Here is a 16,507-nt window from a genome sequence, read left to right as displayed (position 1 = left end):
TTATACTGCCCTGGCATTTTAGGGGCCCAGATGCGTGAGAAGTAGTTTGAAATCAAAATCTGTAAAAAATGGCCTGTGAAATCACAAAGGTGCTCTTTGGAATGTGTGCCCCTTTGCCCACCTAGGCTGCAAAAAAGTGTCACATGTGGTATCGCCGTACTCGGGAGAAGTTGGAGAATATGTTTTGGGGTGTCATTTTACATATACCCATGCTGGGTGAGATAAATATCTCAGCAAAAGTCAACTTTTCACTTTTTTTTTTTTTATACAAAGTTGGCATTTGACCAAGATATTTATCTCACCCAGCATGGGTATATGTAAAATGACACCCCAAAACACATTCCCCAACTTCTCCTGAGTACGGCGATACCACATGTGTGACACCTTTTTTGCAGCCTAGGGGCGCAAATTCCTTTTAGGAGGGCATTTTTAGACATTTGGTTCCGAGACTTCTTCTCACGCTTTAGGGCCCCTAAAAAGCCAGGGCAGTATAAATACCCCATTTTGGAAAGAAGACACCCCAAGGTATTCAATGAGGGGCATGCAGAGTTCATATTAAAAAAAAAATTTGGGGCACAAGTTAGCGGAAATTGATTATTTTTTGTTTTTTTTCTCACAAAATCTCCCTTTCCGCTAACTTGAGACCAAAATTTCAATCTTTCATGGACTCAATATGCCCCTCAGCGAATACCTTGGGGTGTCTTCTTTCCAAAATGGTGTTTGTACTGCCCTAGCATTTGAGGGTCTCCGCAATTATTACATGTATGGCCAGCATTAGGAGTTTCTGCTATTCTCCTTATATTGAGCATACAGGTAATGAGATTTTTTTTTTTCCGTTCAGCCTCTGGGCTGAAAGAAAAAATGAACGGCACAGATTTCTTCATTCGCAACGATTAATGTGGATGAAAAAATCTCTGCCAAAAAAAAAAAAGGAGGGGAAAGGTGTCTGCCAGGACATAGGAGCTCCGCCCAACATCCATACCCACTTAGCTCGTATGCCCTGGCAAACCCGATTTCTCCATTCACATCAATCGATGTGGATGAATAAATCATTGCCGGGATTTTTTATTTTATTTTTTATATATACAAAGTGTTTGCCAAAGGATATGAACACCGCCGCCTCCTCAGCTCATATGCCTCTGCAAACGTATCTTTTACCCTGCTTTCACACCTGAGCGTTTCCCAAACGCGCGTTTTTGTTTTTGTAATAGTAAACGCGCGTTTGACGCGCGTTTGTGTCATTGACTGCAGTGTCCTATGGCCACAAACGCGCGTCAAAACGCCCCAAAGAAGCTCAAGTACTTGTTTGAGCGTCGGGCGTTTTACAGCGCGATCGTACGCGCTGTAAAACGCCCAGGTGAGAACCATTCCCATAGGGAAGCATTGCTTTTCATGTGTTGAGCGTTTTACAGCGCGTTTGAACGCTCTGTAAAACGCTCAGGTGTGAACTTAGGGTTACTGCAGAGGAGAAATCTCGTCTTGCAGCGCTGCATACACCGACTTGTGTGTAATCTGACAGCAGTGCAATGCTTCTGTCAGAATGCACATCACTGCTGCAGCTAGTCGATCGGTTGGTCCACCTGGAAGGTAAGAAAAAACCAGGCCGCAACGCAATACATTGTATTAACTTTATAATAACTTTAGAACAGAACATATAAACTTTATTTAACTTTTGAAACTGAACGTTAACTTTTTTGCTTACTGGTGTTTTTTTTTTTTTTTTTTTTTTTACCTTTTTATAGGACAAACCTCTCCTTCCCCATGGGACAATGTGCAAAGCGCAAATCGCCCAAAGATGTGGCGAAGTGCGTTATGCACTTTGTGCCAGGTGAAAGGAGAGGTTTGCAGCAGCTCTGTGTGAATGGGCCCTAATAGCCCTGTGTGCCTGTCCTGTGAGATGCAATCCCTATGCTAAGTGTAACTGTGTGTGGTACTTCCGGAAACACTCTCCAAAGCATAGGGCAGGGTGGTCAGGACAGAAATAGCAGGTGTCACGTCTTATTCCACTCCTGCTACAGACACGACATCTTTTTCGGGGTGACGGTTGGGTTGAGGTACCAGCAACGACATTGGGGAAATGTCGCTTGTGTAGACGGCTAACTACACTGGTGGATGGGGCCACGGAACCTCCTGGATACAGGAGGTTCTCGATGATCTCTTCCTGAAATTTTGAGGAAGGATCCAGTTCTCCCAGCCTTACTGTAGAGAACAAAACTATTATACAGAGCCAATTGAATTAAATATACAGACACCTTCTTATACCAGCGTCTGGAAACTAAATACGGAGACAACATCTGATCATTGAAGTTATAGTCGTGGACACAGAGGGGCTTTTCAATGACACTGGTTGCTCGCTCAATTTGTATTGTCGTGTCTGCGTGAATGGAGCAGAGCATGTAAACGTCACGCTTGTCTCTCCATTTCACCGCGAGCAGTTCTTCGTTACACAGTGCGGCCCTCTCCCCCCTTGCAAGACAGGTGGTAACGAGCCGTTGGGGGAAGCCCGCGCGACTAGTTCGCGCGGTGCCACAGCAGCCAATCTGTTGTAGGAACAAATGCCTGAAGAGGGCCACACTTGTGTAGAAATTGTCCACATAAAGATGGTACCCCTTGCCAAATAAGGGTGACACCAAGTCCCAGACTGTCTTCCCACTGCTCCCCAGGTAGTCAGGGCAAACGACCGGTTCCAGGGTCTGATCTTTACCCTCATAGATCCGAAATTTGTGGGTATAGCCTGTGGCCCTTTCACAGAGCTTATACAATTTGACTCCATACCGGGCGCGCTTGCTTGGGATGTATTGTTTGAAGCCAAGGCTCCCGGTAAAATGTATTAGGGACTCGTCTACGCAGATGTTTTGCTCAGGGGTATACAAATCTGCAAATTTCTGGTTGAAATGGTCTATGAGGGGCTGAATTTTGTGGAGCCGGTCAAAAGCTGGGTGGCCTCTGGGACGGGAGGTGGTGTAATCACTAAAGTGCAGGAAACGCAGGATGGCCTCAAATCGTGCCCTGGACATGGCAGCAGAGAACATGGGCATGTGATGAATTGGGTTCGTGGACCAATATGACCGCAATTCATGCTTTTTGGTTAGACCCATGTTGAAGAGAAGGCCCAGAATTTTTTTTAATTCGGAAACTTGGACTGGTTTCCACCGGAAAGGCTGGGCATAAAAGCTTCCCGGGTTGACGGATATAAATTGAGTGGCATACCGATTTGTTTCTGCCACAACTAAGTCCAAGAGCTCCGCAGTCAAGAACAGCTCAAAAAATCCCAGGGCCGAACCGATCTGAGCTGTTTTTTTTGGTGGTATCCTTCCATGAAATCCATTCTTGTTTAGTGTTTTACGTATAATAGATTCGCTAACAGGGATGTTAGCATATGCCAGAGACTTTTGTAAGTCTTTAGCTGACACTCTAGGATTCTTCTTCACCTCATTGAGCAGTCTGCGCTGTGCTCTTGCAGTCATCTTTACAGGACAGCCACTCCTAGGGAGAGTAGCAGCAGTGCTGAACTATCTCCATTTATAGACAATTTGTCTTACCATGGACTGATGAACAGCAAGGCTTTTGGAGATACTTTTATAACCCTTTCCAGCTTTATGCAAGTCAACAATTCTTAATCGTAGGTCTTCTGAGAGCTCTTTTGTGTGAGTCATCATTCACATCAGACAATGCTTCTTGTGAAAAGCAAACCCAGAACTGGTGTGTTTTTTATAGGACAGGGCAGCTGTAACCAACACCTCAAATCTCCTCTCATTGATTGGACTCCAATTGGCTGACACCTCACTCCAATTAGCTCTTAGAGTTGTCATTAGTCTAGGGGTTCACATACTTTTTCCACCTGCACTGTGAATGTTTACATGGTGTGTTCAATAAAAACATGGTAACATTTAATTCTTTGTGTGTTATTAGTTTAAGACTGTGATTGTCTATTGTTGTGACTTAGGCCTCATGCACACGACCGTTGTGTGCACCCGTGGCCGTTGTTCCGTTTTTTTTTTCCGTGATTTTCTGCGAACCCATTGACTTTCAATGGGTCCGTTGAAAACTCGGAAAATGCACCGTTTGTCATCCGCCTCCGTGATCTGTGTATCCTGTCCGTCCAAAAAATATGATCTGTCCAATTTTTTTGACGGTCAACGGTTCACGGACCCATTCAAGTCAATGGGTCCGTAAAAAAAACACGGATGCACACAAGATTGGCATCCGCACACTGGCCACCAATGATATTCAAACTGGGAGGGAGGGGGGTCTGCCCCCTGCTGCCTGGCAGCCCCTAATCTCTTACAGGGGGCTATGATACCACAATTAACCCCTCAGGTGTGGTACCTGAGGGGTTAGTTGTGCGGATCACAGCCCCCTGTAAGAGATCGGGTGCTGCCAGGCAGAAGGGGGCAGTCATGTACACAGTTCGTAGTATATTCTAACTTGAAGCGTCCCCATCACCATGGGAACGCCTCTGTGTTAGAATATACTGTCGGATATGAGTTTTTTCACGATGTATCTCAAATCCCATGGTATATTCTAACATAGAGGCGTTCCCATGGTGATGGGGACCCTTCAAGTTTAAATATAACATTGGATTGGAGAAAACTCCGATCCGATGGTATAATAGGGACTCCTGACTGTACATTGAAAGTCAATGGGGGACGGATCCGTTTGCAATTGCACCATATTGTGTCAACGTCAAACGGATCCGTCCCCATTGACTTGCATTGTAAGGCCAGGCGGACACCAAAACAACTTTTTCCTTCATGTCCGTGGATCCTCCAAAAATCAAGGAAGACCCACGGAAGGAAAAACGGACACAGATCACGGAACTACGGAACCCGTTTTTGCGGACCGCAAAAAAAAACGGTTGTGTGCATGAGGCCTTAGATGAAGATCAGATCACATTTTATGACCAATTTGTGCAGAAATCCATATCATTCCAAAGGGTTCACATACTTTTTTCTTGCAACTGTACATATACAAGACTCTGTACAATAAGGGATATATGACATCACTCATAAAATCACATGACCGAATGTATGCTACAAAACGGGACTTCTATTCATCACACCCGTAAAAATTGTTGGTTTTAGCTGACCCAATTTTTTTTTTTTTTGAAACCCTGCTTGTCTGAGCTCCAACTACATAAACAGTTAAACAGTTATCTGTATGGCCACAAACAGAAGTATTGTTTTACCCAATCTATTACTCATTGTTGTTTTATGTAGACGCGACAGCAGAGATTTGCCCCAGGCGCATTCATTTCCACTCAGCTCTTACACAGGGTGCGTTCTTGTGTATCTCGCCAGAGATCCTCTTCACGCTGCTTTACACCCTTCTTTAAGGGATAGCACACGTGATGCATAATTTCGCCTAATAGTAAGGCCTCATTCACTTCTTAGTGCCTGTTTTGACATCTTTGTTTTCATCCGTCAAAATGTCCGTAGAGTCCATGTTTGGTCCCTGTTAGTGTTGAGGGAAGCAAGCTTCGGATGCTTCAACTGAAATCGCTTTGTTCGGAACTTCGGAATAATACTGTACGGAGATTCGTCTCTGTACACTATTAGAATGTATGGGCACTGACGAGCCGAAGTTAGGTATTTATGTCTAAGTTGCTTGTGACTTCGTTGAATAACTTTGGTAATTGATTTTTAAAGTGGAAAACTACTTTAAAACTTGAAACCGAACTCTGCTTCAGTTCCAACTGGTACCTCTGAACCAAAGCAGAGTTCAGTTTAAAATTTTAAAGCAGTTTTCCACTTTAAAAATCAATTACCAAAGTAATTCAACAAAGTCACGACCGACTTCGTAAATACCTAACTTCGGCTCTTCAGAGCCCATACATTCTAATACTGTAAGGAGACGAATCTCTGTACAGTATTATTCCGAAGTTTTGAACAAAGCGACTTAGGATTAAAGGGGTTCTGCAGTTCTTTTAAACTGATGATCTATCCTCTGGATACATCATTGGCATCTGATCTGGCAGTAGCTCTGCAGCCTTCTCGCTGTTTACCGCAGGCCCAGTGACGTCACGACTAGTATCACTGGCCTGGGTGGGGCTAAGCTCTATTCAAATGAACGGGGCTTAGCCCAGGCCAGTGATACTAGTCGTGACGTCACTGGGCCTGTGGTAAATGGCGAGAAGGCCACTGCGCTACTGCCAGCGCCGCTGCCTTCTCAAACAGCTGATCGGCGGGGGTCTCGGGTGTCGGACCCCTGCCGATCAGATGCTGATAATCTATCCAGAGGAATAGGAACTGTGGAACCCCTTTAAGCATCTGAAGCTCGCTTTGCTCAACTCTAGTCCCTGTGTCCATTTTTTTGTCATCCGTGTTCCACGGACACTGCTAGGCTGCAGATGAATTTCCAGAGCATCTCCTACCAGTGGTCAGTGAAAAACAGACCAAACATGGTAATCAATAGTAAAAAGCGGACAACCCCTTTAAACCTGTATTATGCTGGCAGAAAGATCACGATTTGCCGGCGGCAAACCACTTTACAGCATAGGGTCCAGCAATGGTATAACCACTGCTCCTCTCCATGCTGTGGAGGAGATCACTGTATGTAATAGCAGCAGTCTCCTCCGCTGACTTTTAGGCGATTGCCGGGAAGGAACGCTTCCCTCCGCCTGCAGAATGGGCTGATGTAATACAGCCTTTAATCCACATTCAGATTTCCATTAAAATTGGGCAGGAAAGAAAACCTTCCCCAAAAACACATGGGGAAAAAAAAACGAATGTGGATTTCGCATCAGGTCTTTTTTCGGCTCACAAATACTCTGTGTGAACCTACCCTAAAGCTTACTTTAGCTACTTTTTTAATTTAAAAGTACCTTTTAGGTTTTGTATATTCCTCAATATGTTGATGAAATAACCATTTATTATCCCGCGTCTAGCGTGTGCATGTATAATTTGGATTATTTGCTACTTGAACCTGACGACTATTCTTACCTGTGCCTGAATTAGATTGATGTTGCCCACAAAATAAAGTGTGACAGTCCTTTGACTCCCCCCCCCCCCCCACACCAGCCCTACTTAAAGACAACCTTGGCTTCAGTACAGAAAGCCTTTTGCTAATTCCAGATTAATTCACTTGGCTGTTGCTCCAACGTAAGAGCATCCGGAGAGGCGTCGCACTGAAGAGGTCAAACGTTATTCCTTGCTATTGCCGGTAAAGAATTACGCTGCCCTACCCTGAGGATGGGAGACTCCTGCCTTAGTGGGCAGAAGGGTAAGGTCCGTGGAGTTATCCGTATGGGGGGGGGGGGGGGGGACTGATAATTTTTGACTCTTTTTCTTTAGCCTAGCATAACTCTTTTGCTCCACTGTTTTCTAGTTTGTCTACTTAACCCATGTGTTTCCACAAATGTAATTTGCAATATGGAACCCTCGACCAATGTAAAAGTTCTAGGTTACAAGCTTATTACTGAGTAGGGATAAATTATTAGCATTCTGTGTATAGTTGAATAAGATTTTACCCAACTAGGTATCCATACATGATTAACTATATTTTATACTATATTACATCCTCAGATTACTTGTGGCACTGCTTGAATAAGTAAAATACATTACCAAATGTATACGTAGATGCAGACTTAGTGGAATGAGACCTGATACAGATACCTTCCTTTAAAGAGGTTTTTCAGGAATATATCATTTCTAACAGGTGCTGACAGCCTGCCTCCCACACTGAAAGTATCATATTTACTCCCCTCCGCTCCAGTCCTCCGGCATGGTGATAGCCACCTGATTCGCTTTAGTGATAATGTGTCCAAAGGAGACGCATAACTGCTAAAGCCAGTGGTTGATGTGTCCCTTGTGACCATGTCCATGGCAGGGAGGAAGAAAACAAACCCCCGGACTGGATGAAGGAATAGCGGGAGCCAGCACAGAGGACCAGAACAGGTAAGGGCTCTTTTAAACGACCGTATGAATGGGTCCGCATCTGTTCCACAATTTTGCGTAACGGGTGCAGACCTATTCATTTCGATGGGGCCGCAAAAGATACAGACAGACACAGTGTGCTGTCCGCATCCGTAGTTCCGCAAGAAAGATAGAGCATGTCTTATTCTTATCCGCAATCTTGGAAAAGAATAGTAATTTCTATCATAGTGTCGGCCATATGCATCCCGCAAAACACTACGGCCTTCTGAATGAGCCCTAAGTATGGTCCTTTCAATAGGGGAGGCAGGCTGCCAACACCTGTTAGAAATTGTGTATTCCTGGAGAACCCCTTGATGGTTTTATTTTTTTTTTAAAAAAATTTAATCACCGCATTTCAAAAACTGTAGTTTATTTTTTATTTTTCTGTCAATATAACCATGTGAGGGCTTGGAATTTTTATTAACATTTTGGGGTACATCATGGGAATTGTATAACTTAGAAAATTGTTGAAATTGTGAGTTGTATAACTCTGAAAAGACTGAATCCTGACCCATTCATTTCAACGGGTCTGTGCACACGAACGTTGTTTTTTACACATCATTTGTGCATTTAGAAAAAATGGCAGCATGTTCCATGTTGTATGTTTTTCACGCAGCCCTGGCTCCATAGAAGTGAATGGGACTTGTATGAAAAACGGCATCCAGATGCAATGCGTTTTTCACTGATGGTTGCTGGAATATTTGTTCTTCATGCGTGTGAAAAACACATAAAAAACGGATTGTATCTGAAACACTGAACACAGTCAGACAAAACTAATTGAACTTGTGTGCAAAACCATCACTTTTTCCCTGAACAGATCCCGACACAATCCGTATAACTCATGTTAAAGATCCCTGAAGGTGCCAGCACACCTTCAATAGCTTGTACAACCAATACCCAGTTACACAATGTACATGCATGCCTGGCCAAGCATGCATGTCGTCTTAATATGGAGGGGGAGGTAAGCCACTGCCAAACACCTCTTGCAGTAGGCATATATTATGTTAGAAGATATATTAGAAGATATATGACATTAGAACATTTTGTTTTTTTGTTTTTTTAGGTCATGGGAGCGTCAAAGAGAGTAGTCCGTTTCTCAAAAGCTCTGAGTCGCAGAAAGGAATTGAATTCTACGACAGGAACTTGGCTTTATTTGAGGTAAGACTACATGGGCACACAAGGGGTTGACCCATCTGGGACATTGGTGGCATATGGCTAGGATGATATGCTATCAATGTCAGATAGGTGCTGGTCCTACAGAATGTGGCCCCTGAAGTGATGGAGAGCACATTATACATGTACATTGTTCTCTCCATCCACTTCTGTGGGACTGACGGAAATAGCTGTGCCAGTGCATCGTCTGTTTTTGGAACTTCCATAGCGGTGAATGGAGGGAGATCGTGCTTGAGCAGTGCACTCTTTTTCACTTTGGGGGGCCAGTTCTGGAGATAGGAGCAGGTCACAGGGGGAAGACCCGCACCTGTCTGACATTGATCTTCAATTTCTAAGATGGGAATAGCTCTTTACAGGCAATAGACACCTTCGGGCAATTTTTTATTATTTTACATTTTACTCATTACTCATTATTTTTTTTATTTTTTTTACTCATTTTACAAATTTTTTTTTATTGATCTTTATTAAACTTTTTTAGCAGTTTTTGAGATATAGGGGTTTAAAATCAGTCTGTTTACAGATTATCACTCCTCTGTCCTGTCAGTTGACAGCTCATGTAAAGCCTTATTTCTGATCACTGTCATATTCTTATCAGTTTGATAAGAGTTTAGCTATGAGTGTTTGAGGTCAGGAGATCAGAGATGAGTCTTCACATAAGTCGTCAGCTGACAGGGCTGAGAACTAAAACTCTCCAATATCTCAAAAACAGCTGAAAATTGTTAACAAAGACCAATTGAAAAAATTATTTTTAGCCCAAAAATGAGTAAAATGCTATCCTAAAAACATGCCCCAAAGGTGTCCATAGCCTTTAAGTGTAGGAGGAAAAGCAGGCTAAGTCCAGGAGAATGCATTTTCTAGTAACTGATTGCTGTGATCAGCATTGAGATTGGATATAGATCGCATGATCAGACCTTCCCCTGGATGGTTATGCATTATTGGCTGTTAGGGACGACGGGCAAGCCTGTTCTTAGAGGCTGGTCTGAAATCATGGTTTGACTGACCAATAAGACAGGGTTGATAAAGCCCATGTAAGAGCTGCATTCCCATGCTATAACCTGGAGACCCTTGTTCTTTTTGCTGCAGCAGAGGTGAGTGTTGGGCCCATTGTAATTGAGTTTTTAATTACCAAGTGGCCATGTCTCTCAAAACCTTAGTGTGAATGTGAGCCAAAACTGTATTTCTACCTACCTGATTAGCAAACAAAAGACATTGAAGTACAGGAACGTTCTGCTCGCATTCTTGCCATTAGAGGATATAGCCACTGTCGGTTTTGTTGCTCTTTTCTCCTCTATTATTTAGTGTTCATGGAGGAAATGGTCTTGTGTGATATTGTAATTTCTGCCATTGGGGTATTTGAACCTTATTAGGGACCATGTGACAAGTCTATTTGTGTAGTGATATAATAAAAGTACACTGTCGAGTCACATTATTCTGACCACTTCCTGCTTTCTACGTCGGCAGCGCGTAGCTCATGAAGGAAGTTCCCTGTGGTGAGCTGGCTTGGTGGGTATATAAGGGGTGAGATAGGCTGTCTGCACACATATCCCTTGGTGGTGCCATGGGGAAAAACGGGCGATTTATCAGAGTTGCAAAAAGGGATGATTATTGGCTTTCGGGGAAAAGGGTGGCGGTATATCTAAACCTGCGCCGTTTGTGAACTGTTCACGTGTTGCTGTGGTGAAAGTGTATGGTGAGTGGACAAATAGCACCATTGTGAATAAGTGACATGGAAACTGCGGAGCACCACGTGCTATTGATGTGAAAGGTGAACGTTGGCTATGAAGGTGCTCAAGGGTGGACCAGTGCCCTACAGTGGAGCAACTTACCGCCAAAATGTACCAGGGGGCTACCAGACTTGTGTCTAAAACGACAGTTCAGTGAACCTTACTGTGTATGGGGCTCTGTAGCAGATGGATGGTCACTGCACCTCTGCTAATGAAGTTGCATCAGCACAAAAGGCTTCAATTTTTAACGGCAGTATCTGAATTGGACCTCCGCTGATTGGCAGAGGGCTGTCTTCTCCTATGAGTCACGTTTTACACTTTATCGAATGGATGGACGCTGGCGTGTCAGGCAAGAAACATCAGAGAATAAACACTCTGCAACCACTGCTAGAAGAACACAAGCTGGTGGTGGCTGCGTTATGGTCTGGGAAATTCTTTCCTGGCATTCTCTGGGCCACTCATCCATGTGGAAAGTACTGTCAACCGATCTGGGTATGAATCCATCCTTGCAGTTCACAGACACCCATACATGCTGATTGTCTTCCCTGGGGCGGATGGGATCTTCCAATAAGACAATGCGTCATGTCACACGACTAGAAATGTCTGATGTTGGTTGGAAGAGCATAACCAAGGCTTCAAAGTACTACCCTGGCCCCCTTATTCCCCAGACTTGGACCCAGCTGAGCATCGGTGGAACCATCTCGATTGTTGCATTAACTCTATGGATCCTCCCCACGCACCCTCCAGCAGCTGTCGGATGCACTGCAGTCAGCATGGCTTCACATACCTGTGACAACCTACCAAGACCTTACTGAGTCAGTCCCAGCCCATCTAGCCGCAGTCCGTGCTGCACATGGCGGTTACTCTGGATATTAGCTGCTGATCAGAATATTGGGGCTCGACTGTGTATATTGTCTGTTACATGGAGGTAGTCATTTTTGCATACATGCTGTCTCCACTGCTACAAAGCTTTAAAGGGGTTGTCCGGGTTCAGAGTTGAACCCAGACATACCCATATTTTCACCCATTTTACTGGCTAGGGCAGCGCTAAAACCCGCCCATCAGTGCCGGTGACATCACCGGGCTCACTGCTGGGCGGAAGCCTCCACCTGGCAGCCCTCTGGAGAGCCCGGTTCGTCACCAAAACTCCAGAAAATGCCTTTGGCCTGCGCAATTTAGTGCAGGGTAAAGGAGAGCATCTGAGCCTGAACTGCTCTGATGCTCAAGTCAGGGGGGCTGCCTGGGTGAAAATGAGGATGTGTCCTGGTTCAGCCTTCCAGGTATTATAAATGGTGCTTGTTGCACGCCACAGCTGTTTGTGCACCTTCTTTTTTATAAGTTAAAATGTGTTCTTTAATATTTGTAAGATGCCCAACATTAAAATGTAACTAATTAAGACATACAAAATTTAAATTAAATTTATTTATTTTTTTTGTAGGAAGAACTGGACATTCGACCTAAAGTTTCTTCCCTTCTTAGCCGCCTTGTTAACTACACAAACCTCCCGCAGGGAGCAAAGGAGCATGAAGAGGCTGAAAGTGGAGAAGGGGTTCGTAAGAAAGTCTTCAAGGTAAAGGCTTTGATGCCTGATTGATTCATAACCTGAAGCCTAACAAACTAATTTGTGCTGTATGTAAAGATACGAAAAAGTCCTATAAGGCAGGTAGGAGGGTGCAGAATATTAAAGGGGTTGTCTCACTTCAGTAAATGGCATTTATCATGTAGATAAAGTTAAAGGGTTTTCGGAGATGATTTACGGATGACCTATCCTCTGCATATGAGTGTGCTGGGGTAGCCTGCAGCTCATGAATTTGCCAATCTTGCAGTGTGCTGCTACTAAATAAAAGTTCAGCCAAACTACACAATGGGCGAGATTTATCACAACTACTGCAAAGGGAAACTGGCTTAGTTGCCTATATCAACCAATTCGGATTCCAACCGCTCCAATCAAAAATGAAAGGATCAATCTGATTCTGGTTGCACCAGTTTTGATAGATCTCCCCCAATGTTTTCACATAAATGACACGCACCATACTTCCCTGCTCCCTTCTTGGTGCTCCAGTCCCTGCTTGTCAACATCATCTGGCGTGGAAGTGTCACGTGTGGCACTGCAACCAATGACTGGTCGCAGTGTCCCCCAAGTGGTATGTGACATGGACATGTCATCGCTGCAGCAGCACACGTGACCTCCATCCATTCCATAAGTTGACAAGCAGGAACGGGAGCACCGTGAATGGAAGGAGCCAAGCAGATATGTTTCCTTTCACAGGTCCGGCAGGGAGGGGTGGATCCTAATATATTAAGGGATTGTCATATCGGACATAATATAGTACATGACAATCTCTATCTAACAATGCTAGAACCAGCCCTGTACCTCACATGGGTCCAGAGATCTCCCCATTCATTGCTCTCCTAGATTTATATCAAGCTGACAGCTCAAGGGGAGTGTCTTTTCTGCTTCAGCTTAGGGGGTGTGTCCATGCTCTCCCTATCGCAGCTTAGGGGATGTGTCCATGCTCTCCCTATCGCAGCTTAGGGGATGTGTCCATGCTCTCCCTATCGCAGCTTAGGGGGGGGTGTCCATGCTCTCCCTATCGCAGCTTAGGGGGGGTGTCCATGCTCTCCCTATCGCAGCTTAGGGGGGGTGTCCATGCTCTCCCTATCGCAGCTTAGGGGGGGTGTCCATGCTCTCCCTATCGCAGCTTAGGGGGGGTGTCCATGCTCTCCCTATCGCAGCTTAGGGGGGGTGTCCATGCTCTCCCTATCGCAGCTTAGGGGGGGTGTCCATGCTCTCCCTATCGCAGCTTGGGGGGGGGTGTCCATGCTCTCCCTATCGCAGCTTGGGGGGGGGGGGTGTCCATGCTCTCCCTATCGCAGCTTGGGGGGGGGGGGTGTCCATGCTCTCCCTATCGCAGCTTGGGGGGGGGGGGTGTCCATGCTCTCCCTATCGCAGCTTGGGGGGGGGGGGGTGTCCATGCTCTCCCTATCGCAGCTTAGGGGGGGTGTCCATGCTCTCCCTATCGCAGCTTAGGGGGGGTGTCCATGCTCTCCCTATCGCAGCTTAGGGGGGGGTGTCCATGCTCTCCCTATCGCAGCTTAGGGGGGGTGTCCATGCTCTCCCTATCGCAGCTTGGGGGGGGGGGGTGTCCATGCTCTCCCTATCGCAGCTTGGGGGGGGGGGTGTCCATGCTCTCCCTATCGCAGCTTGGGGGGGGGGGGGGTGTCCATGCTCTCCCTATCGCAGCTTGGGGGGGGGGGGGGTGTCCATGCTCTCCCTATCGCAGCTTAGGCGGGGGGGGGGGGGGTTGTCCATGCTCTCCCTATCGCAGCTTAGGCGGGGGGGGGGGGGGGTGTCCATGCTCTCCCTATCGCAGCTTAGGCGGGGGGGGGTGTCCATGCTCTGCCTATCGCAGCTCATGAGGCAGATGAAGGATAAAACTGAGCATGTGCGGCCATCTCAGTGAGCAGGACAAAGAAATAAAAAACAAACAGCAGGTGGCGCTATAAATATACATTTTATTAAATATCTCAGTGGCTATGCAAATTTTTTTATTACATGCAATTAAAAAAGTATTCAGGTGCTGGTTTGAAAACTGTAGAATATTTTTGGTATTCTGTAGTATGCAGTATGTAGTAGTATGCAGCAGCAGTATGTAGTAGTAGTAGTATTCCCCTGATGTTTTTGTATGTTTAGCTAAAAGGGGATGAGTTAAAGCATATCATAATTACAACTTATCTAGCCAGCGGGGGGATGCACCCCACTCCCCAGTGTGTATCTGGCCACAGTATAGCATTCAGGAGCTGCTGCCAGAGAGCCACAGTTTAAATATAACCCTGTTTTAACTCTATTTGTGCATCTTTAAATCCTGGACAGCTGGCATTTCCTGAGGATTAGTCAGAGAGCGTCTAATCTTGTATATTTTATAATTTGGCCATCTCAAAGCAGCACAAGATCATGTACGGCAGACATGATTCCATTATTTTAATTTTAATCTTAATCTTTGAACGGGAAAAAAAAGTGCTTTTGAAAAATAGTTTGGGTCCTTGTTTCTGGTATGTATGCCTATAATGTGTATATAAGAATTCATGGTATTTAACCCCTTAGTGACCACTCACATTTTTTCAAAATTGCATTTCAAAAGCTATAACTTTTTTTGTTCATCAATGTACCTTTTATAAAGCTTTATTTTTTGCAGGACAAGTTAGTTTTTAATGCACCATTTTGGGTACATATAATCATTGATTAACACCAGCTATCTGTCTTAAACCCCCTTAGTTTACTACAGTAAAAAGGCGTATTGGTGGTCACTAAGGGGTTTTTAAAGGGATTCTCTCTCCTCTAACACTGGTGGCTTATTGTAGGGACCCCCAAAGTGAATGGATGCCAGCTGCGCATGCATAGTTCACTGTCAACAGTTGGAGCCGTGGGGTTAGGCGGCTGCAGTTGGAGCCGTGGGGTTAGGCGGCTGCAGTTGGAGCCGTGGGGTTAGGCGGCTGCAGTTGGAGCCGTGGGGTTAGGCGGCTGCAGTTGGAGCCGTGGGGTTAGGCGGCTGCAGTTGGAGCCGTGGGGTTAGGCGGCTGCAGTTGGAGCCGTGGGGTTAGGCGGCTGCAGTTGGAGCCGTGGGGTTAGGCGGCTGCAGTTGGAGCCGTGGGGTTAGGCGGCTGCAGTTGGAGCCGTGGGGTTAGGCGGCTGCAGTTGGAGCCGTGGGGTTAGGCGGCTGCAGTTGGAGCCGTGGGGTTAGGCGGCTGCAGTTGGAGCCGTGGGGTTAGGCGGCTGCAGTTGGAGCCGTGGGGTTAGGCGGCTGCAGTTGGTTATGTCTCTTGGTAGGAAAAGGGGGCTATAAGTTAGCGGCCTCCCAGAGACCACTGGTTTATAACTTCCAGCTTACATGACGAGAGAATGAAGAGACTGTAAGGTACTGTATACACACTGTGCTATTGTATGGGAGCATTGATAGGGTAATGTGTGGCACTATATGGTTACTGTGTGGCTGCATTACTTGCAGTGATGGATAACATCATATGCTGAAACACTTTTTAAACAGAGAAATGGGGTTCGCCCTTCTCGTCTGAGCAAATTTCCCATGTAGGTCAGTTATATTATCTTTCTTTCTCGATCTCCATTTATCCTGTGTTTTATACCTCTGTTTTTTTCTTGCAGTCTCCCAGTATGGGCACGCTGATGGGGGTCTACCTTCCATGCATGCAAAATATCTTAGGCGTGATCCTGTTTCTCCGACTGACATGGATAGTGGGCACTGCTGGAGTTTTCCAAACACTTCTCATTGTACTGATCTGCTGTTGCTGTGTGAGTGGATTCTAGCTATATACATATCTTTTCTGTTAAAAGAATAAGAAAATGAAACCTTTAGTGTTATAATGAGCAAATCTTATGTTTGGCTGAAAATGAGCATTGAAGTGTTGCACTCATGAGGCAGCGACACTTCACAGGCACCTTGTAAGTGAATGCATCTAAAGGAGAGTTTGCTATAGCTCTTAGACAATCCAACATTCCTTCTGAAGAGAACATCTGGATGGTCCTTCAGGAGTAGCACTAGCTTGGCCTGACGCTCCTCAGGTGAGTTTTTACCAAGCACTGTTGCAGTACATCATATTCAGGACTGTAGGAATAGCTAAGAGCACCCTGCTTAAGCTGTGCACATGGTACCCTGTACTCTTTATTTTAAAAGGGGTTGT

At 45.4% G+C, this 16,507-nt stretch overlaps 1 protein-coding gene across 1 annotated transcript in view; it reads left to right on the top strand.

Moving 5' to 3' along the window:
• Window positions 1–16,507, top strand: part of LOC122923188 (solute carrier family 12 member 4-like) — an 84,542-nt gene that overhangs the window by 4,984 nt on the left and 63,051 nt on the right. The window contains exons 2-4 of the mRNA XM_044273923.1: window positions 8,977–9,071; window positions 12,249–12,380; window positions 15,972–16,118. Coding sequence (XP_044129858.1) covers window positions 8,977–9,071; window positions 12,249–12,380; window positions 15,972–16,118 — 374 coding nt within the window. The remainder of the gene's footprint in view (window positions 1–8,976; window positions 9,072–12,248; window positions 12,381–15,971; window positions 16,119–16,507) is intronic.

The sequence above is a fragment of the Bufo gargarizans genome, unplaced genomic scaffold (assembly GCF_014858855.1).
Source record: "Bufo gargarizans isolate SCDJY-AF-19 unplaced genomic scaffold, ASM1485885v1 original_scaffold_1339_pilon, whole genome shotgun sequence".
Classification (NCBI taxonomy): Eukaryota; Metazoa; Chordata; class Amphibia; order Anura; family Bufonidae; genus Bufo; species Bufo gargarizans.
Note: the sequence above shows the minus strand (reverse complement) of the source record. Positions and strands in the feature narration are given on the sequence as shown.